The sequence below is a fragment of the Symphodus melops genome (assembly GCF_947650265.1).
Source record: "Symphodus melops genome assembly, chromosome: 12".
NCBI lineage: Eukaryota > Metazoa > Chordata > Actinopteri > Labriformes > Labridae > Symphodus > Symphodus melops.
In genome coordinates this window covers 21,865,194-21,891,491 of record NC_136702.1, presented here as the reverse complement: position 1 = coordinate 21,891,491, position 26,298 = coordinate 21,865,194, and the positions used below count along the sequence as shown (strand labels likewise).

At 39.8% G+C, this 26,298-nt stretch overlaps 1 protein-coding gene across 1 annotated transcript in view; it reads left to right on the top strand.

The window, feature by feature from the left end:
* Positions 1 to 26,298, top strand: part of col5a2a (collagen, type V, alpha 2a) — a 48,637-nt gene that overhangs the window by 12,306 nt on the left and 10,033 nt on the right. Inside the window, exons 2-40 of the mRNA XM_079356885.1 lie at positions 10,006 to 10,230; positions 11,164 to 11,183; positions 11,283 to 11,315; positions 11,407 to 11,439; positions 11,707 to 11,760; positions 12,608 to 12,700; positions 13,046 to 13,117; positions 14,723 to 14,767; positions 14,866 to 14,919; positions 15,112 to 15,165; positions 15,834 to 15,887; positions 16,035 to 16,088; positions 16,342 to 16,395; positions 16,546 to 16,590; positions 16,798 to 16,851; positions 16,981 to 17,025; positions 17,147 to 17,200; positions 17,285 to 17,383; positions 17,567 to 17,611; positions 17,701 to 17,799; positions 17,901 to 17,954; positions 18,079 to 18,186; positions 18,743 to 18,796; positions 18,928 to 19,026; positions 19,136 to 19,189; positions 19,300 to 19,398; positions 19,499 to 19,552; positions 19,670 to 19,723; positions 19,812 to 19,865; positions 20,020 to 20,073; positions 20,207 to 20,251; positions 20,333 to 20,431; positions 20,911 to 21,018; positions 21,273 to 21,326; positions 21,408 to 21,461; positions 21,766 to 21,819; positions 21,949 to 22,002; positions 22,145 to 22,252; positions 22,477 to 22,530. Of these exons, the coding sequence (XP_079213011.1) occupies positions 10,006 to 10,230; positions 11,164 to 11,183; positions 11,283 to 11,315; positions 11,407 to 11,439; positions 11,707 to 11,760; positions 12,608 to 12,700; positions 13,046 to 13,117; positions 14,723 to 14,767; positions 14,866 to 14,919; positions 15,112 to 15,165; positions 15,834 to 15,887; positions 16,035 to 16,088; positions 16,342 to 16,395; positions 16,546 to 16,590; positions 16,798 to 16,851; positions 16,981 to 17,025; positions 17,147 to 17,200; positions 17,285 to 17,383; positions 17,567 to 17,611; positions 17,701 to 17,799; positions 17,901 to 17,954; positions 18,079 to 18,186; positions 18,743 to 18,796; positions 18,928 to 19,026; positions 19,136 to 19,189; positions 19,300 to 19,398; positions 19,499 to 19,552; positions 19,670 to 19,723; positions 19,812 to 19,865; positions 20,020 to 20,073; positions 20,207 to 20,251; positions 20,333 to 20,431; positions 20,911 to 21,018; positions 21,273 to 21,326; positions 21,408 to 21,461; positions 21,766 to 21,819; positions 21,949 to 22,002; positions 22,145 to 22,252; positions 22,477 to 22,530 (2,600 nt within the window). The remainder of the gene's footprint in view (positions 1 to 10,005; positions 10,231 to 11,163; positions 11,184 to 11,282; positions 11,316 to 11,406; positions 11,440 to 11,706; positions 11,761 to 12,607; positions 12,701 to 13,045; positions 13,118 to 14,722; positions 14,768 to 14,865; positions 14,920 to 15,111; positions 15,166 to 15,833; positions 15,888 to 16,034; positions 16,089 to 16,341; positions 16,396 to 16,545; positions 16,591 to 16,797; positions 16,852 to 16,980; positions 17,026 to 17,146; positions 17,201 to 17,284; positions 17,384 to 17,566; positions 17,612 to 17,700; positions 17,800 to 17,900; positions 17,955 to 18,078; positions 18,187 to 18,742; positions 18,797 to 18,927; positions 19,027 to 19,135; positions 19,190 to 19,299; positions 19,399 to 19,498; positions 19,553 to 19,669; positions 19,724 to 19,811; positions 19,866 to 20,019; positions 20,074 to 20,206; positions 20,252 to 20,332; positions 20,432 to 20,910; positions 21,019 to 21,272; positions 21,327 to 21,407; positions 21,462 to 21,765; positions 21,820 to 21,948; positions 22,003 to 22,144; positions 22,253 to 22,476; positions 22,531 to 26,298) is intronic.

Below are 26,298 nucleotides of genomic sequence, written 5' to 3'. Positions count from 1 at the left end.
GGACATGTGAATCCAATCATTTGGCATTTTATGGTCAGCGTTGCCTTATCCTTTCAACTCACTAAACACTTTGTTGACAAGAGATTTGCTGCATTTGTGGGATTTTTGTCAGCTGAGCTGCAACTCTGTGCGTGATGGTGTTGTCTGATGAGTTTTGATGTTTCTGCTGTTTTACTTCAGGTATTAAACTGCAGAGTGCTCACAGTGCTAACACGATGTCAAAGTGAAATGCAGAGAAAAAAGAAGGCAGATATTCTAAGCCTGGGTCTTGAAAGATGAAGGTGTTGTGCACTGATCCAAGCAGCAGATGCCATAGATGGTATTGACTTGCAGTATGCTGTTGGTTAACCAAAACCATGAAGAACACGCTCTATGATTACCCGCTAATATTGAGCCATGCAGTGATTTCAAAATTCCTGCTGAGTGTATTGGAAACCAGACTGTTGTGTCTTCTCAGACTTCTCTGCCACGAGTTAGATCACATCAATGCAAATCGATGTTTGTGTGTGTGCGTTAAAGGGCTTTGACAAATGACACAAGAATACTTATTTAAAAAAAAACTCCCAACTGAGTGTTGCGATTGAAATCAATAGCTCGTCAATACAAAGCATTGCACTTCCGTTTACGCCTCCAACACAAAAACACCAGATGTCATGCAGTTTGCAAGGGGAAATGGAAATTCAAAGAGCAGTGGAAAGTATACAACTGATGCAGTGTGGATAGAGAGCATGCAATCGTGCACAATGTGACGCACCATCCAGCGCTTGCATGCTAGGACATGGTGTTAGGGAGTATTACTTCTGTGGGATTTCAAATAGTTAACTGTTATTGACCTGTGAAGTTTGTGGATAACTAAGAACAGACACGGCTTCTGTCACTTTTTGTGACATTTTCAATGTGCCTTTACTTTAGAGTCATAGTCTTTGGTAATGAAACGTATGTTGTTGCATTGCACTTTCAGATAGAGTTTCTTGAATTTCATGATGGATTTGATGTTTCAACATTTTTCCCCACTGTTGGTTGTGAATACTCCATAACTTGGCACAGATGTGTCCACTGTCAGCAGAGCGAAGCAGAGGATGTGTAACGCTTCAAACATTTCTTTCTACAGTGTCTTAAGCTGTCCATATTCTTAGCACATGTCCAGTTACTTTGTTTGTTTGTTTTGTAGCATAAAAGGCTTGAAACATTACCCTTTTATTGTATTTCAGTCACACGGCAAGAACATATTGTGCTGGGAAAAAAAAAAAAAAAAACTTCTTCGAGTTCCTGGTAGAGAGTCCACAGTTTATTCTTCCACATCTGGCTGAGTGCTCAGTTGATGTGAAACACCAGGGCACTTTGACCCTGTGTATCTGCTAGCGCTCTGCTAAACTGGAATGTCACCTATTTTCCTTTGCTGCATTTCTGCACTTAAATTTAACAGCTAACGATATTAGCAGATTTTAAAATGTAATGCAACTTGAAAAATATCTTTGGAAAAAGAAAACGTGTTGACTAGAAAAATGTTCCGAGCTGTAACTTGCTTTGCACTCTGGGACTAGAGATAAAAATGGCTCCCGATCAGATGTGATGGCCTGGCTGTCCTTATCAACAACTATCAACAATCTGTTAAGGTACACTCCTGTGATAACATACCGTTTCCTTTCATAAAGTAAATGTTGAACAGGCACAGTGTTCACATGTTTAAAAAAAGAGTTAGTGTGTGATTTGGCTTGATCAGTGCTCCTTGGATTTACCTTTGGAGGATATGAAAACCACATGTTTGACATTTAACCAGCACTTTGTCTAAGATCAGATTTTTTTTTTTTTTCTAACAGCACCTGCTTAAAGTTAAACAGACTTTTAGGTGATTTGATCTGCACCCAGAGGCTATTTCAACTTACAAGGAGAACAGGATCTGCTTTCTGCAGTCATTGATTCAAGTCTGTTAAGTGAATTTGGTTGCAGTTTAAACACTTAACTTTCATAGTTTTTCCACAACTGTGTAAACATCCCTTCTCCTCAATCTGCAGTCACATATTCAAACATCAACATCACAACAGCCAGATTGGACCATAGCATCGAACAAATAGTGTCTATTAAGCAGCCAATTAACAGGTTTCTGTACTGGTTAAATTGGCTTATATCAGTTCACTCAGTGCCTGCATTGGGCAGCTTCCATTTCTCATTTTTTTTGAAAATCCTTTCAAAAGGAAAATGGACTTGAGCTTGTTCAAATGTTTTCTAGTCGTCTGACGACTCAAAGCGCACACCTACACATTCACACACTGATGGTAAAGGCTGCTGTAAACTGACCAACAGAAGTAACTAATCCTTTTCTTACACATTCCTACACCGCCAACGAAGCAGCAGCAGCAAATTGAGGTTAAGTGTGTTGCCCAAGGACACATCGGACATGTGACTGCAAGAGCTGGGGATCAAACCCCTGACCTTCCTTTTGACAGGCGGCCGACAAGAGTTAACATATCATGAAGCTTTAACTGCTTGCACAACAGTAGCTTTAAAGTGAAATTTAAACAGCTGATGATCTTTTTTAAATGAACCAAACATTAAAAATGTAGATGTAACAATTCACTGTTTAGCCTGCTTAGTAGATAGTGTTGCTATATCAATAATGTCTCTATTTGTTTTAGCTTAATGAGAAATGTGTGGCACAAACCTTACTGTGACCTGGGAGTGCTAAAGGTCATGCATGCTGTATGATCAGCATTCTGAATTGTAGGAACCAGAATGCAAAGGGAAAGTGCAGTTTGAAGATTGAAGACATTCACGTTGACTTTCCTTGCTAGCCATGGTAAAGGACTTGGATGGATGTGGATCAGATCGTACACAGAAGAAGAGAGCATTGAACAGAGAGCTTTCAAACTTGGATATCTTCACACATAAAACCATAGAAACTAGTCAAAGAGAGACCAGATGAAAAGTCCACATGTATTCAATCAGTGTGCTGAACTTTGTTGTTCAGAGGACTTCATACAGGACACATTTCATGCCCATAAAGAGAGAGAGGGGCCTGTTTTTGAAAATGTCTTCTCTGTCTGTATTTGTCTTTAGACATATAGACACAGAAGCACTTTGTTTGTTACCACTGTAAAAACCAAAGATGTCTCTCTCAGGTGTTGCTCTAGCTTTGAATGATTTTCAGCTCATCAAACATGAATGTTATTCTAACATCAGTAAAAACACTCATTTCAGCCTCTGTCTAAAATGGTTTGTTTCAGGAGAGGGCTGTTCTCAAGTGCTGGTAGAAGAAAACCTACAGTATGGAGAAGTTTCTACAGTAAAAGCTTGAAGCAGCAGAAATTCTTGGTTTCATTTCAGGGAAACTATTGCATGATTCGTAGAACAAGCCGTTTAGTGCCCTTTGCAGATTTATTTTGGGATTACTCCAAACTAATGTTAAGATCAAACTTTTCCCATGTTTAGTATGGGCATTCAGCATTTTAGCACTATGTGTGAGGGGGTTTTTTTCAGGCTTTTCTTTCCAGTTTGACTTAAAGTTTTGACTTCCAGTTTGACATCCCTTGGCCTACAAATCCATACAAGACAAACACAGTATCAAATGGAAAAGTCAAAGTTTGATTAAAGTTTTGGAAACAAAAGCTTTTAGAAAAACACAGTTCTTAGTTTGTTTTCAAATCAATGAACTGGTTCTGATAGATTATAATACCCTCAGCTCCTTAAAACTATATTATTTAGTCAGGCTTTGTGTTAGAAATATACTGTATGCCTTACTGCAACTCATTCTTCCTTTCTTATTAGTTTTTAATAGTTGTTCCTTTATCGAGTACTTTTACATTTTTAAGTACAGTAAAGTCGAAGTAAAGTCTCTTATGTGGGTTAAGTTAATGCTGATACATAAATGAGAAAGATGTCAAAGTCAGAATATAGATTGTGTTTCAGATTTAAATTACATTTCCACTTCAGTTACTCAATGTGTTAGTGCTTGAAGTTCAGATGTAACTGAAGTCCTGTTTGGTGTCCAACATTTAATTGAATTGAATGAAATGTTGATATAGATTACAAAGCCTATCCACAGTTCTACATCACACATTAAGTTTGAAGATGGAGTTGAATCAAGGCAACAGAAAGCAAGAAGTCAGTCAGCCGAGCAGAAGAAGAGGTGAGGAGGGGGGAAGTGTATTTAAGCTGAACTACAGTCCCTGGGCCTTGCAGGGGATAGGAACAGCTCATATCTGTGGTTGCCTCTTTAAAAGGAAGACCCAGTGGAGACGGGGGCTTGTTGATGGAAAAGCCCAGACATGTAATCAGCAAGCTACTTATTCATTTTAACTTTCCTGGCCAGAGCTTCCCTCCCCTCCCTCGAGATACTGAGCTTTGTTTGTAGAAGCCAGGGTGAAGAGCATGTTCGAACTAGACCGTTATTTCAGACCTCGAGCCCCTGTCTCTGCTCGTAGGTCCATGCTTTAGGATATTGAACAGATTGAATTTTTTTTGGACAAAGTAAAATCTTTTTCCAAGCATTTAAAAGTAGAAGGATTGCAGGCTAATCAAAGTTTAGATTTACTTTGAAGAAAAAAAGGTCTTGACTTGTTTTTGACCCTAATGTGGGAAGACAACGTCTGCTTTTATGGACAGCTTCATCAGTGGACCAATCCCAGGTTGAGCTAAAGGTCCTTTACAGAGGGAAGATTTATGTTCAGCCATGACACCAAGGGGTTCAGAGCAGGAAGGCGCAGCTGCTGCAGAGCCACCCCTCAGCAGCTGTAACTCATCTGCATCTGGACAAGGGATCAGTCCTCTCAGTTTTAACCACGTTGGGCAAGTTGCTCTCACTGCTATGTAGAACTTGTTCAGAGCGAGTGGAAACAAACACCAGAAATGTTTTTGTTCTTTTTGGAACAAAAAAACAAAAAAACTATATCCGTTCAGTACAGTCTTTAGAAAAAATGAAGCCATCAGTTTGAGTCCTGCAGTTGGACTCTTTTTCTGAAGGAAATGAGAATTCCAGTTCTGTGTGACTCATTGTTTCCATAAGGTCATTTTCTAACCCCTCGACTTCTGCCTGCCATAGATTCTCTCCTAACACAGTTTGTCATGAGTATTAACTGGGGAAAATCCATGAACTACTTTTTTCCTCCATCTTTTCATTGTTTTTTTCCCCTCAGCTGTCACGTTTTTGGCAATGCAAAAGTAGGTTTTCAAGCTTCTCTCAATAGGCTGTAAACAAGGAGGGGATATTGTAAATGATTATTAAGCTATTATTATCAAGTGACCTTTTGCTTTGCAGCTTGTTTTGCAGCCTTGAGATTAGCAATTTTAGCAGTGCTCATCTTAATTTTCTTAAGCCTTAGAAGTGACCATATTGTCATAATAGGGTAAAGCTGAGGTGGAGAGGGGATTTAGCAAACACTAAGCTATCAGCTAGCTAACGCAAACACTGGCTTTGTTGGCAAGAAACACCAGTAAATATTCTGTATGGGATGCTAATTTTGCTTACAAAAAAGGCTCAAATAAAACACTAGCAAAATTAAACCCTCATCAGACTTTTACATTTTGTTTTTGCACAACTGGTTGCTTAACAGACAGTTTTTGTGGTCGTAGATAAAAAGACCATCCAAAAGAAAAACAGTAAGGGGGAGATGGGATAAGATGCAGGAAGAGGAAGAGACAAACTGGGGTGGGTTCCATAGCAGCATGCTGTCCCCACCAATCACCCGAGGGACCTACAAGACATGAGAGCTGAGGAGCTCCCCGTCAGCCTTGACGTCATTTTTTTTGTCATTGTTTTGATTGAGAGCCCCCTTGTTGCCTTGAAGCCTCCCGGCAAACAGCTTCAAGTCACCCGCCCATTCGTCAGATCAGGTCATGACCATTAATTATGCATAACTCTTAGACTTCATACAATCCAAACAGATTGTTTGGATTATATGAATCCAATCATACAATCCCCCCCGCCTATACAATGTGTTCCAATAAAGACCAAAGCTATTAAAAAAAGAAACCACTGATTGAAACCTGGCTCGAAACATGATTCCTACTGTCACAATTTTCAGTTGAAAATGGGCTTGTTTGGGACTTCCTGGTCTTTGGTAGGCAACCTCAAGTGGACACTTTAGGAATTGCAGTATTTTGCACGTATGCTTTGGCTTCTTATTTCAACACTGTCTGTTAATGTTTGATGCTTGATTACAATAGTAAGCATTTTTTGCAACCAGAATAATCTCCCCCTGCTGGAGAAACAGTTTTTTTCCCCACTTTTTTTGAATACATAAATGAATCAGATCAAGTCCTCATTAACAGTTTGTGGTTTTCTCTCATGGTTTTGATATGTGCCGAGACTCAAAAGAGAAGTCATTTGGTTTCTTTGTTATCTCTCTGATGGGCTTCACTTAATGATAGGTAGAGTGTAGACACATGAGTCATGTTAAAAAGCTCCAGACACCATGTTTTTTTTTAACCAGGAGAGGAAACCGTCTGCCCTCGGAGCTGACTAGTGGAAAATCCAGATCAAGCTTTTACCATCAGACAGAGGCATGCCTTTTTACCGTTGTCACGATTAAACCGTGATTTTATGGCGTCTGTGGAAAAGTGTGGGCCCTGCAATGAATTAGCTGAGAGGAGGGGAAAAATAAAAACCTCCCACTTCTCCTCCTCCTCAAGGCTTGTGGTGGGTTTTTTTTTAGACCACACTTCTCTTCCAGTAAATCTCAAACTCCCAACATGAAATCTCTCAAAACCAAACAGAAAAATCGCCTTCCATGGCAGACATCCTTGGTTTGATTTATGATGTCTCTGCAAAGAGAAGGACTTGTGTTAAACCATTTAACTCCTGTAAAGATAAAAACAAACTAAATAGGACACCAATAGGAAACTATGTTTGAGGCAAAAAGAACAATTTGAAGACATCTTTAATTATTAACACATTTATAAGGGAACATGTTGTACATTGAATCCAGGAAAAAATGGTTTGAAAAAAGAAAAAGTCAGTTGCTTTCCTTGAAGATTTATGACATGAGTTCATCCAAACCATTTACCACAAATGAAGAGAGATGAATGTTTTGAGTACCATGAGGGACAGTTTTACATTTTTTGAGAGGACCACGGAGGAGGCTGTTAGAAATCAGGAAGTCCCAACTCTGCACTATGTTGTGCTTTAATGCTGTTTAATGAAATTGTCTGACACAACAAGAATGACTGAGAACATTTGGTCTACCTATTTTTATTCACTTGGTGATGAAAGCTGTTGACCTGCATCCTATGCTGGCTGCAAGAGGAATGGAGATAAAAGGCCTTATTGGATAGGACAGCTGAAAAGAGACAGGAAACGTTTGGAGGACAGGGTGCGGAATGACATGTAGCAAAGGGCAGAGGTCGGATTTGAACCCTCGGCTGCTGTGAAGAGGACTTTAGCCTCTGTAAATGGAATGCCCAACATAAACGCTAGGCTATCGGCGCCCCAGTCAAGGGGTCTTAAAGACAACAATGACTGTTATGATCATAGTGTCCTATTGACACATGTGTAGTGTTGGCGACTCAAGACTGACATCATTGTTGTTGTTTTTTCACAATCAGTCACCCAACGAACAATTAACCGATTCAGCTTGCGGCTGAGTTTTACAGTTTACCACTTGTTGTTTTGTTACTAGCAAAAAGGAGGAACCAAAGTTCCCATTGGTGCTTTCTCGTGTAAATGTTGTGATGATGGTAACAGTAAAGTAACAGTAAAGGGTAAGTCTTCAAAGGAAAGACCAGTTATAAATGCATTTATATGCAGAGCTTTATCTTGGACGAGTGTGTGCCCTCTGGCACACGGTCACAATTCTTTAATAAAGAGTCCTGCTCTCATAACTCTGTGCACGGTTATTAGCTCAGTGTTTCACACCCACAGTGCTAACATTGGCACCCAGTACTGTACTGAACACAGAAATATACAGGCAGTGGGCGATGTCACTGTTATTTTAGTTAGTACCTTTTTTTTTTTTTTTTCATAAATAAACATGCTAATCAGTCTCTGCGTTTAACTAAAAAAAAAAAAAAAAAACAACCCCAGGCAAGCATTCTTGACCCACTGAAAATGACCCTGCGACCCACTCTGGGGTCCCAACACATCGCTTTAGAACCACTGGACTATAGAGCATGTGTTCCCAACCTGGGGCACCAAAGATCTCATAGTGGGGCGTGAGACTGTCTCTGCTCGTAGGTTATACAAATACATTTCTGATATATCAACTAATATAAAGATAACACACTCACTGGTTAGTTTATTGAAAGTCTTAAGAATCAACTGTGTAGAGACGATGTTTCCCCACTCCAACATATCAGGCATTCTTGTCAGCAACATTTGTTATTCAGGTTACAATTAAATTAAATCAAAATATGTTCATTTCTGAAAACAGTAAACCCTTATTGTTTTTCATTTCTGGGGGAGCTTTGACAAAGAAGGTTAGGGACCACTGGACTTTGAATTATAATCTCAAACATTTTACTTTTAGGTAGATCACAAATCAACATGAACATGAAACATGAAGGTCTGTGTTAGGCAGTATGTATTACTATAGGATGATGGTAACTAAAATGTTTAACATTTTGTATTCACTAAATTGGCCTCTCCGGTTGATCAGGATCATAGTTTAAACATTCCTTAGTTTGTTTTCATTTTCTTTAGACAGCTGAGTCACGAGGTCATCTCTGGATTTCAATATCTAAACTGACAACTTCTGTAAACAGATACCCATTACTGCTTCTTCCTGTCACAGGTGTGTCCCACATAAACAACAGAAGAGTTGAAACATGTCAGAACACCTTTTCTGTAAAATAATTGTTGCACATGTACCATTTCATGATTCTTGCTGGTCTTTGACTTTTAGTGTTTTTCCAACCGGTCTGGGAAAAATTTCTCAAACATTCTCCCGCGTACCTGATGTAGCATCTGTTGTACTCAAAGAAAACTCTCCATCAGTAAGCCTCGGCTCCTCTCTTGAACCTGACTTACCTGCAGTCTGAAGCTCAGAGCTGCCACCTGCTGTTTGTGTGAGGAACAGGTGAATGATTCAGAGTATGTGTCTGAGGACCTGGGGGGGGGGCTCAAATTACAGAGTCCTTACACTCCCTGTTCGTGTTAAATCCAAGCCCAAATCACGATGAAGGCCTCCCTCTATATTAACATATTTTGTTTCATGACGTTGTATTCTGCAGACAAATTGATTTTCAACTCTTTTTCCTATTAATTTGCAAGTTAAAGTTGAAGGGATCCAGTTGTTTGTGCAGAACAGCTTTTTGAATGTGAGTCAATTTTCTGAGACGCTGCCTCTTCGCTCTGGAGGAAATGATCTCATGTCTGACGGCTGGAGACCTCATTGCAGCAGAGCGGCATGTTTTCCAGACCTTTTCCTCCCCGACTGCGTTTGCAGAAAATGGTGGAAAACCTTGTTTCAAATAAGTTGAACAGCAAACATTGCTGTATTGAAGATGATATTTTCGGATAAATGGTTTTGTGAAGGATTTATTAAAACTCAAGACATGTACTTTCTTTGGTAACTCGGAAACCCTGCTATGTAACCAAACAGGATTGTAAATCTGCAACGTCTTCCCCATGAGGCAGCTGCTCTGAGGAGCAGTCAATGAATTCAAGCCAGCATGGTTTGGTGTTTAGTCTTGTTGCCTGTTTGAAAGTTTTATATAAGGTACAGATTTACATTTGGTAAACTTTAAAGGTCACATATTCTCCTCCTTTTCAAACATGTAATTAAGTCTCAGAACTCCTCAAAAACATTTATGTGAAGTGTCTTGTTGTAAATCCACTCTAATCCTGTATTTGTCATGCCTATAAACTCCTCTATTCCAGCCCTGCTCAAATCAGGCTGTTTCTGTGTCTGTAGCTTTAAATGTAAATGAGCTGTGTCTGACCAAGTGTTAGAAGAACATGGTAAATTGTATTTTGCACAAGATGTGAGTCCATCCGTTCATTTTACTACCAATTGAAACTGACCCAAAGATAAGAAAAAGTAAGTGAATATTCTCCACCTGTCTGTGTTCCAGGAGAGGACTCGGACTGCTCGGCTGACGGCCAGACGTACACCAACAAGGACGTCTGGAAGCCTGAGCCATGCAGGATCTGTGTGTGCGACAACGGCCAGGTCCTGTGCGATGAGATCCAGTGTGACGAGCTGAGCAACTGTGACAAAGTGGTCATCCCCGATGGAGAGTGCTGTCCTGTGTGTCAGAGTGACTCACCCAGCCGCGGTGGTGGCGGAGGAGGCGGGGGTGAGGGAGCAGCTGATCTCTGCTATAGTAGAAAAGATTAAGAATATATTTGTATATATTTCAAGTATGTGGCAATTATTGAATCTAAGATTTAACCATAGGAACTCACTGCATGAAGAAAAAGTAGAAATAATGTTCACATCTGTAATCAATGATTATAATGATGATGTCCTCAGTGTGACATGTTTGAGCTTCGACAGGCCTTTGTGTTGCCACTGGAATAATCTATGAGCTGTCACAATCACTGAACAAATGACGGCATCATCAAACTGTTAACATCAGTATTCTCAGCCATCAGGGTTAACAAAGAGTTCATATTTTAATTGAATTTATGTTCCTAATGCTGACGTGTTGATCTGTTTATTTCACCTCCGCATTCTTCCCCAAGTTACTCGATATATTATGGAAGGCCTGACAGGCAACAAAAATGTGTTTTATTTTTTCCTATTTATTGTTTATGACTTCAAGCCTCTTGTGGACAAAATGAGAATTACAAAAACAAACACTAAAAGGTCCGGAGTCAAACTTTACCTTTTTCAGATGAATCAAACACCAAACAGATTGGAACAAATTAAACCGACAACCAAACTCATTTCACAGAGAAAAAGCTTGTGTTGTAGAGATTTACATTTTTCACTATTTCCCCACAGAAAAAAATGTATGGACGCATGAATAAGATGCTATTTGGAGAAGAAGAAAATAATAAAAATTGGGAAAAAAGTGAATTTGAGTAACAAGACAAGATAACAATTTTTTTCAAACAATTTAAACAAATTGGGAACCTACAGAAATTATTTGAACCGTTTTCTAAACATAATGATAGGAGTGTAAAAATGGATGCCTATTGTTTTTTTCTTTATTGCCACAGAGGACTCCCTGCGTTTCTATAGAAAATAATAAAACACTTTTTCTCATCCTTTCTCCTCGTTGTAGGTGGCGGCAGGATCTTTAGGGTAAGCCCACATTTGTGATTTATGACATTTCGATCTCGTTTTATATTTTTATCAACATCATGGAGAATGGGTTTGAAATTGTGTCTCTGTTTCTATCAGGGTCAGAAAGGAGAACCAGGGGATGTCCCACTTGTGAGTGTTCACTCTTTAAAACACTATAATGTGTGGAATAAATAGTCTGAATGCAAGAGTTATTCATCTATATTTAATGTTATCCCTGCAGGTGACTGGTATTAGAGGTCGCCCTGGACCTATGGTGAGCATCTTGGCTGTCTCCGTTCCTGCACATGACACCTTCCCCAGTTTCTGTCCTCCTTGTTGAGCCACCTGAGCTGACACTAGATGGCACAAGAGGACAGTCAACGCTCCTAACTTCACCTTAAAAAAGGACTTCTGCAGAATGCACTCTGAGTCACTGTGACATTTAAAGCCCCTGGTGTCTTATATTTACGAGCGGTATAGTGTTGTGCTTTGATTTGATCACTATCTGATTCTTGATGATTCTGTCTGTTCATCACAACAGGGACCTCCCGGCCCTTCAGGAGAGAGGGGATCTCGTGGAAACAAGGGAAGGCCTGTAAGTCTTATCCACAAGTCTCCACACACAGGACAAAGAACATATAGTGTCAAACTGTATTTGATTGATTTAATACTTCATACGTAAATGGCAAAGGTGGGGTGATCAAATGAACCTCTTGTTTCTTTCACTTGATATCGCTGAGGTAGAAATGTATTCATGCAAACCCTGGATAAAACCTTGAGGTTTCTTGTGGTGGACAAATGTCAGTACACAGAAAGGTTAAACAGCAGCATTTCATAATAAATTAGACTCCATTAAAACATAAAGAACCACCCAAACAGTTTCCCCTTCACCACCAATGTAATCTGCACATTTGAACACAAAAACAAAACTTGACTCCAGGGTCTGAAAGCCCCCCTGTCATGTAGAAAAGAGTGAATGATGGGTAACACTTTACAATTTCAAAGTTGTATCATTTCAAATATTTTGCAATTTAAAAGGATGTGTCTCATTAATTCTGGCTACAAGCTCCAAACTATAATGAAGGACTCAATAATGATTTCTTGTGGCTTCAAACATATTCATATTTCAATAAAAAAAAAAAAGTCTAATCCATTATCCTGTTTAAAGAATCCACCGGGCCCCTTTCTTCACTCACCATCTGTGAGAAAATTCTTGAATGTGTATACATTTCTAATTTTTTGTGTCCGAGTGCAAAATACTATAGTGTATGACAGCTTATTGTATAATTGTCTTTGCAAGCAGAATCCTAGCAGGATGATGAATGAACGAGCCTCTCTGAGCGCAGAGGACAGCAGCATCAAGGCTGATTTATTGAACATACACTAAGCAAATGCTTTTTAAGTAAAGGTCAAAAAAGTCTCTCTCTCTCTGGGCTATCTAGGGACTGCGGGGCCCTGCAGGTTATGATGGAGAGCCTGGAATTCCAGGTCAGCCCGGGGAACCAGGACCTCCAGGACATCCAACGCACCCAGGAGTGAGTCAAACACGCCTGCCAAATACTGCAGAAACACATTTGTACACCTATGCATGTGCTTACATGCACAGAGTGCATAACAACACTAAATACCCTCCAGACAGATTGTTAATCAAACAAAGCTGAAGCTAAAACTACAATTACAATGATGTCAGCCTTGCTCATCCTTGGATAGTATTTACTTCCACCAATTCCACTGATTTAAAAGTTTTTTTTTAAATATAATTCTATTTTCTCCTTTTTGTGTTTATCATTTGTCCCCAAATGTGATTGTAATTTTGGCCTGTAGGCCATTCTGTTCTCTGATGAAAACTCACTGAATGAGTGTGTGTTGTTCTCCTGCAGGGTCTGGGATCTGAGATGGCTGGATTATCAGAAGGAAAAATGGGACCTCAGGGCATGTTAACGGGCTCAAGGGTGAGTGGATGTTTACAAAGTATGATTTAACTCGATTTGTCAGTGTTTCTTCTCCAGCACAAAAGGACACTATTGCATTACTGTTTTCAGATAAGGGTCTGCATTTGAAAGATTTTGTTTAAATTTGGCTGCCACCTGCAGCACAGATGAGAGTGACGCTACCAAAAAAAAAGAGAACAGTTTTTAGATTTTACAAGCTCTGATTTAATACTCCAAGGTTAGAAGGTGTGGTGCTTTCTCTGATTTTTTTTGTTTGTGGCAAATTTGAGATCTTGAATTTCACCTTTTTCATTTGTCACATACTGTAAGAGAAGCCTTCTATAGTGATGCCTTTCCAAAAACTTAAGGAGGTTCCAAGAAAGTAAATAGAAAGCTCCTGTCATCTATATGTCTCATATATGTTCACTTGCAGTAATGCAACTTGAGCTTTGTTTTTTTTTTTGACTCATTGTCTTTTTAGTGTGAAGCAGTTGGGATACCATACATGTCCTAAGTTTGTAATACAGGCCTTTGATTGGAAAGAATTCAACTCCCTTAACTGATGACATCACAAAAGTTAGACTTTTTAGACTTTAATAGCTAAGAGGAGACAATAGAAATGTTTAAGATGTTAACATTGCAGTCCTAGTGGAATGCTGCAAATGAGGTTTTTGTGGTTTTTTTGTATGCAATGAAAATAAAGGGCCTATTTTGAGTCTTTCTTCAACAACAAATGGATGGAACACTGTTCCTCTGTTAAGAACTATCCATCAGACCATTATCTATATTGCTTTTCCCGTTTGGGGTGGCGGGAGGCTGGAGCTGATCACAGATGTCACAGGGTTACACCCGGGACCGCTCGCCAGTTAAACATAGGGCTGACACATCGAAAGAGACAACACATTCACATCTACAGGGACATTTTAGAGTTACAGTACTAAATAACCCAGAACGTTTTTGAACTGTGGGAGGAAGCTCAAGTACCTGGAGAGAACCCAGACATGCAAAGGGAGAACATGCAGGCCTTCTGAAGAAAGATTCATGTACAACAGGGACTCGAACCAGCAGCCCACTTCTGTTGACAATGTCACCTAAGTTAGCAAACTCAAGATTAAGATGGTTTAAGCAGTTTATCTTTAAGCAGTCTGGTTTGTATCCTTATAATAAATCATCTGCCAGTAGGCTTGGATGAATAAACTCTTGCTTTCATTATTAAATTATTTTCTACATTTATGTCCACTAGTTAGTCCACCCATGTCTCTCTTTTCTTAGCATGAGGCAGAATGATGGAGTGATAAATTGGACTACATAGCTAACGAGATAAGTTAAGCATTTCCTCAAACAGATCATGATCATGGTCTTTGCTTATATTTTAGTCCAACTTTCACAAAAAGCAACACATCTGTTGAGTCAAACATTTCAGTGTGCTTTGATTTAAGATCAGTGAATAATTTAAGGAATCTTGTGCTTTCCGTTTACAGTTCATTGACTTTCTCCAGTGAAAACGAACAGCCATATGTATCAACAATTGCCATTTGTGTCATTGACCTCAGATGGCAGGTTTAAATACCTCTGGCTTTTTACTTAAATACATCCATCATTTGTGTTTGCATTGTCTGATTTAAGGGGGAGGCTGGAACCAGAGGACCACCTGGACCAAACGGTTCACCTGTAAGTCCACAGCAAGCTTTAAATTGTCAAAATACTAAAAGGTATTTGTTTGTTTTGCTTACTCTGTCTCTTTTAAACGTTTCCCTCTGTCCTCATAGGGTCATGCTGGACCCCAGGGACCTCCTGGAGAAGTCGGTGATCCAGGACACATGGTAAACTATCATTTTTGTACACTTTGTTTAGATCAGTAATTCACTTCCTCGGGTATAGGCATAAAATAGAGAAACACCACCTACAACCTCGACAGTGAGGAAACATAGATTTTCATTGTATAATGATGGATTTGGTGTCTTGCCGAATGTTTAAATTCTGACTTCTTGTGTTTGTTTGTTTGTGCGTTTCAGGGTCCATCTGGGCAGAGGGGACCCGAGGGCCCACCAGGGAAACCAGGTGAAGATGTAAGTAAGATCTGGGAACCTAACACTGTAATATAACAAAGAGGTTTATAGCTGCTCTTTATCAAGTGTCTTGAGATAACTTTAGTAATTAATTGACGCTAAACCAATAAAGATTGATTGATTTTTAAAAGTTTTAAACATTGAGTTTAAACCTGTTACCCTGACACAGATAGGTCTGAGTACTTTCATTACATTGTGAATTTGAACATCCTGGACATGTAGATTTATAGACAAGCTACAGACGTGAACTAAACGGTCAGATCGTTGTTAAAATGAGGTTTCAGAAGTGACATTTAAATACTTTTTGACATGTCAAACTGACAAGCTGCTAAGTCTATCTTTGAATTAGAAACAAAAAATAACACTTGATTTTCTTTCAGGGCCTAATGAGGCAAAATAAAAGACTCAAATTAAATGTCCTACAAAGTGAGAAAATAAACGCCTGAGACATTTATAACAGGCCATTGGCATGTGTGCATTATCCTACAATCTTGATAATTAACAAAAAACAAATCAAAACTTAAAAGCCATATCTATCAGATCAAAGCTATGGACAGCTACTCACAAATACTGTGGAGGAGTGCAGGCTGTGGTGGCATTTCTTATGGCACTAATTAATGTTATTAACATAACAAGGTTTTGTAAATTGATTTCCTATTCTCCCGCAGGGAGAGCCAGGCACACCAGGAAATAGTGGAGAAGTTGGATTCTCTGGATCACCTGTAAGCTTATGAACCTCTACATCTTCATCACTTCATTGAACACACTGAATCATCTGCCTGTTATACAGGAAGCTGTTTGATAATATGTGTAATCTGTGCATTTACAGTTAGAATACTTGACACTTGTTTTTATTTGACACATTTCAGGGATCCAGAGGATTTCCAGGAACACCAGGACCTCCTGGGCTGAAGGGTCACAGGGTGAGTTTCAGTTCTTTGAAACATCCATTAACACTACGGCAGCTAAATTACATAAATACAAAACATCAATGGAATCTCCTTTAAAATGTTTTTTGTTTCTTGACTTGGCTGCTACAGCACAGTTTATCACAAAACTGTGCATGAAAGTGTTTTCACCTTATTTGGATGTGTTCTACTGTTCTATTACCCATTTGAAACAGGTCCATCTGCATGGACAAAACTGTTAACAGTGTTTAACTGTTTCTGTTCTTAGGGTCATGGTGGACCTATTGGCCAAAAGGGTGAAACTGGAACTGTTGGATCAAAGGTATAAATCAAATTCGAAGCAAAACTTTGATTTTATTTGTTGTTTGGTTTAGCAGATTTATACTGTTTGACTCAATTGGACTGTGAGACAACGTGCCATGTCATGTCGCTATATTGTGAAACTAAACTTGTATTTTCTGTTGTTTTCAAGGGTGCTACAGGCCCCTCTGGTCCAATGGGAGCACCTGGACCCATGGTAAGATATAACTTTCTAATGGTTTTGTAAGATTTCCTTACCCACTGAATGGTTAAAGCTGAGTCTCTTTTGTTGTCAAAGAAACCAATACATATATAGTTTGTTATGCCATTCTCTGATTTTGCCATGTGATCTTACCTTTAATGAAGGTAAATAAGAGTTCATCCTTAATAAGACTTGATCACTGTTGACTTTTGTGTGTAACAGGGTCCTGCTGGGATGCCAGGGGAGAGAGGACGCTCCGGACCCGGCGGTATAGCTGTAAGGAAGTCATCATCATTCTCTGTCTGGCACAGAATTTTAGAGAAATTACTGGTTGTAAAACACCATTTTGTTTTAACGTCACAGTTTTACTGTAATTATTATTTAAGTGCTTCTTTTGTATTATAGGGGAAGCGTGGTCCACCTGGTAACGTGGGGAAACCTGGTCCAATGGTAGGTGCTTTACCCTTTTGAATTATAGTAGATAGATAGATTATTTAAATTTATATTTAGCATAGACTAGCATTTGGGGTGTTGCATCAAAGTTGAATTATAATTAATGGTGTTTTAACAGGGTCCCTTGGGTCTCAGTGGACCATCTGGATATCCTGGATCCCCAGGAATGAAGGTGAAGACTGTAAAATGTAAAATGTAAGACTGTAAAGTTACTATGTATTTCTACATAGTAACTGTACTTGGCGAACCTCCACAGGGACAACCTGGTCCCACAGGAGTCCGTGGTCCAGAGGGCCCCCAGGGACAGAGAGGAGAGACCGGTCACCTTGGTAGGGCAGGACCAGTTGGCCTCAGGGTAAATAACTTACTTTACACATGACCAACAGATAGTCATAAGGATGTACCTAACAAAGCAACTTATTTAGCAAATTGGTCGTGTTTATTCTTGTAGTTGTATTCTTCCACAGGATAGTTCATTCATCACAGAAAAATGCCCAATGCTCTGCTATTATGATCTAAATGCCATTTCGTCTTGTAGGGACCCATGGGTATAGATGGTGGCACGGGTGCCAAAGGACCAGTGGTATGTTCTCAGTAAATTATTTAAAACTCATCAAATATTTAGAATAAGGATACTTAAAGGTCACATATAACATGATTGACTCTCGACAGGGTAATCTTGGTCCACAAGGTCAAGTAGGCCATCTTGGACCGGCTGGTCCACCAGGACCTCAGGGAAGCACTGGTCAGCCTGGTATCAAAGGAACACTGGTAACGCAGCTTTACATTTGGAAAATTCATGCCTGGTTTAGTTCTTTATCGTCAACTTTTGCTGTGTAGGGAACTCATGTTTTTATACTTTTCTGCGACAGGGAGATGTTGGTGTGCCAGGATTCAAAGGAGAAGCTGGACCCAAAGGAGAACCTGTAAGTTTGAAGTATATCTGAAGAACTTACTATAATTTAACTCTGTTGTACAAAAATTAAACATCATCTAGGTAAGTGAAACAGCTTTAATATAGTTTTCTGTGGGTTTTTGTCAATATTCTAGGGTCCTCCAGGATCCCAAGGAGTGATTGGACCTCAGGGTGAAGAAGGAAAGCGAGGACAACGTGGTGACTCTGGCTCTGTTGGCCCTGCAGGCCCTGTTGGAGAGAGAGTAAGTCAGCATTGTGGGCAAAATGTAACTGCTTCTTGCAACAGAGCTGCGCTTTAAAGACAAAGGATATGTCATTGAATGAGAGGAAGAGAATTAATCATTAAGGGAGAAAATAGGCATACATGGTACATTAGTTTTTAAAAAGGGCAGTTTCTATTAATGCAGGGAAGGGTAAGTGGCACAGCAAGGGTTAAAACAAACACCTCATTGCAAAAAAGTTGGGAGGCTGCCGTGGGATTTATGCATGGAGTTTGCAAGTTCTTCATGTCTGTGTAGCCTTTGGACTCCTGCCACAGTCTAATCTTTAGGTGAACTTGATAATCTACTCTGTCCATAGTTTCCAAAGACTCAAACAGATTTAAAGCGTGGATGATGAATAGTGGACGTCCCTCTTGTAATTTGAGAAGTCTAGATTTAAATTTTCTGTTGATATAGAACTTTCATTAGAGCTCCAGATAAGAATGTGTTATTTTTTTCTGAACACACATTATACAGTATTTCCCATCTTTGTTGGATAAATAATATGATGTGGTTTTTAACCAATGATCTTTTTTAGGGATCTCCTGGTAACAGAGGATTCCCTGGTGCTGATGGCATGCCAGGACCCAAGGTACTGTATATTTTAGACTCAGAAGTTTTACTGCTGTTTGTCGTAAGCACAGTATCAGCCAGATTGTGCATGGGTTTGTGCCTAGGGCATTTTGATTGGCACTCCTATATCTTATCTTATTGGTTTTTAAGGGTGCCCAAGGAGATCGTGGAACATCTGGACCACATGGGCCCAAAGGCTCACTAGGAGACCCTGGTCGTACAGGAGAGGCTGGTCTACCAGGTGCAAGGGTAACACTGAACATCTTTATATCCAGCTGGTCTACCAATTATAATATTAAATGCATTGTTTTCATATCCATATCCAACATTTCCATTGCATTTCCATTTTCCATCCTAGGGTCTCACTGGTACCCCTGGAGTCCAGGGAGCAGAAGGAAAGCCAGGACCACTGGTAGGTTACTGTGCTCAATAACTGTACATTAACACTACTACATTTTAGGTTTTAGGTTATGATAACTGAAAAAAAAACATCATTCAGACAAAGTTTGATTTCCTTTGTAGGGTGCCCCAGGTGAAGATGGTCGTCCAGGCCCTGCAGGGTCCATTGGAAACAGAGGACCAGCAGGAACCATGGGAGTGCCAGGCCCTAAAGGATTCAACGTAATACTGCAGAGTCTCTCAAGTTCTGCACTTAAATTCTTCCAATCAGTCCATTTATTTCATGTTCTATTTCTAATTTAAAAAATACTTTTAACATAAGGGTGACCCAGGAAAGACAGGGGAACAAGGATCTGCAGGAGTAGCTGGTCAGAGAGTGAGTACTGTTTTTTGAAGGTTGTACACTTCACCATTAATGGGGAACAATGCATGCAGGTGCTCTATGATTCAAAAAGTATACACAGCAAAAATATAACATAAAAAATGTCTTCAGGGTCCTCCTGGAAAAGATGGAGAAGTTGGCCCTGCTGGACCCCCTGGCCCTGCTGTAAGAGTCTGATTTTGCTATTGTACCATTACACACATTTTTTAAATGCATTCAAAGATGACTGAGACATTTCATTTTCATCTCAAAGGGTGTCGCAGGAGACAGAGGAGAGCAGGGACCTCCAGGTGTAAATGGATTTCAGGTGCGTAAATGATGACGTGAAAAGACGTTATGCACAATTACTGCCTTTGATGCAGTTGATATGGAAAATGTCGTAGTGTATCACTTATATTGAGACTTTGAAGTGACAGGTAGAAGGCTTATAATGGTTATATTGGACTATCTTGTATTCTTAGGGTCTACCTGGAAATCAAGGCCCTCCAGGAGAACCCGGAAAACCAGGCGACCAAGTGAGTGTGACAAAAAGCTAGAAACGAAGCCTCTTCTTTTCAAGTTGTACTTTAATCTTCAAACCATTCTTAAATCCTTTGAATTGACATGAAGTCCATATAAATAAGAGATGTTTTCATTGATTTATTTAAGGGTATTCCTGGAGAGCTGGGCGCTGTGGGCCAGATTGGACCAAGGGTAAGTTCATCGGCTACATTATTTAGTTTAGTTAAACTCCAAGTAAGATTGAATCTGATGGGTTTGGGTATTCTTCCACAGGGAGAGCGCGGAATCCCCGGGGAGAGAGGAGAGTTGGGTTCAACTGGTCTGCAGGGGCCTAAGGGGATCCCTGGTGCACCCGGTCCTGATGGTCCAAAGGTACTAAGAGACATCACTTATATGTACAGCAATGTTAAACCATTCAAAACAATATGAGACTGATAAGCTTGGTGTTTAATTGAAACTTCTGTGCTTTAAAAATATTCAATATATATAAGTCCACTCCATTGATGTGATGGCTAAAAAGCTTACTAAAGATTTTTACTAAAGATTTGAAGTTAAAAGATATGAACCTCCTTAAAACAAAATACATCAAACGGAAAAAGGAGGTGTTGCAAGATTAACAATGCATGACATATAAGTATAAGTAGTGTAAGTAGTAGCATATAGTAGCATTTTGCTACATATAAGTAGTAGCAAACACAGGGACACACAGCTCCAAGATATAACAGGGGAAATAGCTTTTTAAAGATCATAAGTACTTTGGCAGTCCTAGGATTCACAATTGTTTGATTGCACTTAAAATGTGTCTAATATTTATTAATTAATCTTGCTGACTTCTGTTTTCGTCACTGCAGGGTAGTCCTGGTCCCCCTGGTACACTTGGTGATGTTGGTCCTCCAGGTCTTCAAGGAATGCCAGGAGAGAGAGGCATCTCTGGCCCTCCTGGGCCCAAAGGGGACAGAGTAAGTCCATCATTATCTTGTTCTTTTGTGCCAACAACTCATGCATGTAGTTGATAGTATGCACATATTATAACAACACATGTATCTTGACTACAAATTGGGTTAACGTAAGTGGTTGCAAAACCAATTTGTTTAATTGGAAATGCACTTAATTGATCTTTAAAAGCAGTAGTCGTTGTTATGTAACAATCAACACGTCTGAGTTTGAATTAAATATAAGAAGTCTGCCAATAACAGTGATTTCCTTTTTACAGGGTGCGATTGGTGAGAAAGGATCAGAGGGCACAGCTGGAAATGACGGTGCTAGAGTAAGCAAGCTATCTGTACTAATGCTGTTCAAATGTTAGTCTATAGTCATGTTGAATTCACTTTATACCCTCTGTCAATAGGGAACCCCGGGTCCTGTCGGCCCACTCGGACCTGCTGGGCCCAGCGGAGAGAAGGTGCAGTGTTTTCTTTCTGACACACATTAAAAGGCTGATCTTTATATCAGATTGATTCAAGACTGAAACAAGTTGTGTTCTAGGAAAGTGTCAGTTCCCAGGATACCAACTATGCTGTTAATCCTTCAGCTTCTTGTGTTCTTGGCTGTTTGATGGCATGTTGCAGCTTGTGAAGGACAGTGTTTGGCTCACATTGCCTTGGAATCATAAAAAGAAAAAAAAAACCTGGAAGGATTATGGAAAGAACAGGCTCAATGAAGGACTTTGGAAATGACTATTTGATTAACTTGTGATATCTTTACAGGGAGAACCTGGACCCAAGGGGCCAGCTGGTCCTGCAGGATCCAGAGGAGGGCCAGTGAGTAGACCTACTCAATGTTTTTTTTTTCTAACTAGTTAACCTTTTATATGTATGATTAAACTGCTGCTCCAGTATGTGGTGATTTCATTAGAACTCCTCATCTCCTTGTCTTTGTGTTTGTTACAGGGGGGAAGAGGTGACCCTGGTCCCATAGGTAGTGTTGGATTTGCTGGAACTCCTGTAAGTGATATCGCTGTTGCTATTTTTTTTAATTTGTATATGATTTATGTATCTTAATAGTGATACAGAAGGGGATTTAAAGGGTTCATTAACACATTCAGCTGGTTTTGATTTACTTTTTAAACTTTAAACTTTTTTGTAGGGCCCGGATGGCCAACCTGGAGTCAAGGGAGAGCCTGGAGAGCCAGGCCAGAAAGGAGATGCTGGATCACCAGGACCTCAAGGCTTGTCTGGTGCTCATGGACCTCCTGTACGTCTTTACAGAATAAAAATGCTGTCTTGTAAATTTGTTTTAAAGTAGTCCTTCCTGTAATTGTGCTTTAAAGTATATACTGACAAATGTCAGCAGTTGTACTTTTTTGTGGTCCAGCCTGGATGTTTCAGTGCTTTTATTCATTCGGAAAATACATTTTTTCATTATTTTGCAAGTATTCCTGTTGATAAATGTTTTCTAATAGAGCTTTGTTTTCCCAGGGTCCAACTGGTGTTGCTGGGCTGAAAGGCGGACGAGGAACTCAGGGTGCTCCAGTAAGATCATTTTAAATTACTTACTGTTAGTAAGGGTATTTTATCAGATACATGGGCAATCTGGGAATAAATTCCTTACCAACCAATTTCTACACCAATGTGTTCCTAAAGGTGTGTAGTTACACATAAAAAAACATTTATTTTCAACTCCCCTAGGAAAATCCGTGAGAGCTGCTGAAACTTTGGACACTTGGAACCATTTTTTTGAAAATTTGACTTTTTTTACATATACCTTAAATAGCATGTGAGGGGTCAAATTAGGGTTTTTTTAGGATGCTGAATCCATTGCAAGCATTTATTTTGCACTAAGACCACTCCTTGGAAGAGAAAAGGCCATGCACTCTTTTACATGTGAATGATTTTTTTTATTTCAGTATCTTGAATATTAGTTTGAGAGCAACACTGCTGCATGATGTCAAATTTCTCAGAAGTCTAGGTCAGAGTCATCTCCAGACTCTTCATCAGCATGGATACAGTTCTTGCATGTAATGCCTTTACAATTTCCGCAAGCCGAGACACTTAAAAACTTGGTACAGAAACAGCCATGTCTGCTTTTCCTGTGCTTTTGAAAACCCTTTGTTTAAGAGAAAATAAATGTTGCTTGTTGCATGTAAATCCCAGGGTAGGGGAAAGTGGGGTAAATTGAGCCAGTTGTTATAGATGTGTTTCTCCATGCAAAGACAATTGAGACAGAAGTTCTATAAAAACATGTAATTTAATTTGGGATGTTGTTTATCAATAGAAAATATGAGAATGCATCTATGACAAAGAGCCATGAAAATATGAAGTCAGAAAAACAGCTGATATGTCAGGCTGATATACAGCTTTAACATAAGAGCCATTATAACTTAAATGCAGAAATGTTACTGTATCAAAAGAAGTTTCAGAATGTAAGGTGCATAGTTGCCTAGCAACAGGGGGTCGATCAACTTACCCCACTCTCCCTATCGTCATAGGTTTATTTAAATATGCTCATGGGCAGACATAAATTCGACACATAGGCCTATCAAACAATATTCACTGGTCAACAAGATATTGCAAGACAATTTTACCTCTTATATGTAAGTATTACTTATTATCAAAACTGTAAATATTCCATGTCACTAAATTGATAAATACTATATATGGAGTGTACTGTCAGCAAACTAGCTTAGAGCTAGCTAACACTAGGTATCCTGGTTAGTTAGCTAACATCCACACACTCCAAGTGCATCTGATTACATTTTACTTACTTAAATGTTAGCTGACTGCCTTATGCCAACTTTAGCTCGCTATTTTCAGTGGTTTGTTTTGGTTTCTCAAGGTCTTTTTGCAGTAACTGTAAATCTGACCCCCAATTTGCTTTTAAATACATCATAGTAGAGATAGGATATTTGTACAAATGACAAAGGATGACGTTCATGTCGCAAGAATGATTAGAGATTTGAAAGAAATTAAGATGCTATCTTTTTTTCTTTGTAGGGCATTGCAGAGTAGCATTATGGATGTCAATGTTAAACCTGCACCTCCACTCACTTGTTTCATCTGTGAAGGCCAAGAGCTGCTCGCTTACAATCTTGAAAGGGCAAAAAATAAAGGCTACCAAACTATGTTGGGATATGCAGAAGCAATTGAAAATGCAAAAATTTTGGAGTGCATGAAGGAGGCAAAGGAAGTTGGAAGAATGACATACCACAAAGAGTGTAAGCGTGATTTGTACAACAAATCTGTCCAGGTCATCAGAAAGTCAACTCATACAGCAGAGGTGGAGAAAGAGTTGGCACAGGCAAAGAGACGGCGTATTTCCTCTGGATATAGTGTGTCTGCTGCATGCAGTTCTAAAAGTTCACATTCAGTTCAGCTTTTGTACAAGAATGTATGCATTCTTTGCAACCAGCCCACTCATATCTTCCCAAAAAATCCAGAAATGTCCAGAAAAAGGTACAGAGTCCCTGACAATTTGACTGCAGATGGACTGAAGACAAGCTTGCTGAAAACAGCACATGGGCGCAAAGATGAATGGGGCACCGAAGTCATTGGCCGCCTAGAAGGGATCAATGACTTGGTAGCAGAGGAAACCTTGTATCATTTGCGCTGCAAAGTACTTTTCGAGACGAGTGGTCATTACTCCAAGACAAAAGATGTGGGAAGAAAAACTGACGAGGAGCGAGAGGCTGTGTTTCATGAGCTCTGTGAATGGTTAGACCTAGAACTCGAGCATGGGGTTATGACACTTGACCAAGTCCACATAAAAATGCAGCAGTTTGACCAGTCACCGGATAAGAGTCTCTCATATTCAAAAAAGTGGCTGAAGAAGAAGCTTCTAGAGAAATACCAGGACACACTGTATTTCACATCACAGCAGAGGAGTGAAGATGTTCTCTGTTTCAAAGATATGACCAGCACTATCCTTCGAGAGCATCATGCTAACATTAAGTTCGGAAATGAAAAGACTCAAATCTTAAAGACTGCAGTAAAGTTAATTTGTAATGACATCGCCACTATTGATATAGATCCAAAGTCGTACCCTACTGCACACAGTATGACTGATATCCCTAGTCAGCTGGCCATTGTTCCTGAGAGCCTTCAGATGTTGTTGAGACCTATAGTGAAGACAGATGAAAGAGTAGCCATTTGGGGACAGAACTTCATAAAGGCCTTTCGGCCTCGGTCAGGGGTATTGCCGTACCAGATGGGGCTTGCCATACAACTGGATCATAGATTTGGGTCAAAGTGGATGCTCAACAAGTTACACCGGTTGGGATACACAGAGTCTTATGCAGAAATACTAAATTACAAATACTGCTTCCTTAATGACAAGAATGGACTGGGCATATCTAATGCTTCTGGTACTCTTGGTACCATTGCTGAAGAAACCGAAAATCAGATAGAGGAGATTGAGGTTGACATCCAACTTGAGGATCAATTAGTTATGACAGCTGGTGAGAGTGAAGTACAGAGTTACCATCAGACGAACAACATTGATGTTGGGGATACAAGCTCAATTTCCTCAGTCACTCAGTTTGTTGGAGACAATATCGATTTGAACATTGTTTCAATTTATGGTAATACTCCCTTTCATTCTATGGGTATGATTAAAGTCACCTCTCCAGCACCACCATTTGCAGATGATCAGATGACAGCAACTGTCAGCAGGGTGAAGATGAAGGCAATCGACAAGGCTAAGATTCTTAAGACAGCTGAAGTGAAGATTCTTCCATTCACCAACAGGAAACAGACAGGTATAAACTCTATCACATTTCTTCCAATGGCTGAGCTCTTCACCTCCATGACACAAGACCAGCCACTCCTCTCTCCAGGAGACATGCTCTGGGCAGCAGGATGGGTGTTAAAAGCCCAAGATCCTGAGTTCCAGCACTCGAACTGGAATGGCTGGATGAAAAGAATCCATGCAAATGATGTCAAGCAGAGGACACAGGTCAACTTCCTCCCAGTCATCGAAGGTGACCCTAATGACCACAGGACTATCTTTACCACCCTCAAAGAGTGCATGCGTCTCTCAAGGGACAAAATAACCATAGTGACCTTCGATCTACCCATCTGGCTGAAAGCAGTGGATATCATAAAGCAGAGGAATCTACCCATCATTCCAAGGTTGGGTGGGTTTCACCTCCTAAAATCCTACCTCGGGTCCTTGGGTAGTATCATGGGTGATTCTGGACTACTAGAGTTGGTCCAGCTGATCTATCCAGGAAGTACAACGGCCACCAACATCCTAAATGGAGGGTGTTTTGAAAAGGCAATCCGCGCTCACCTCCTAATAGATGC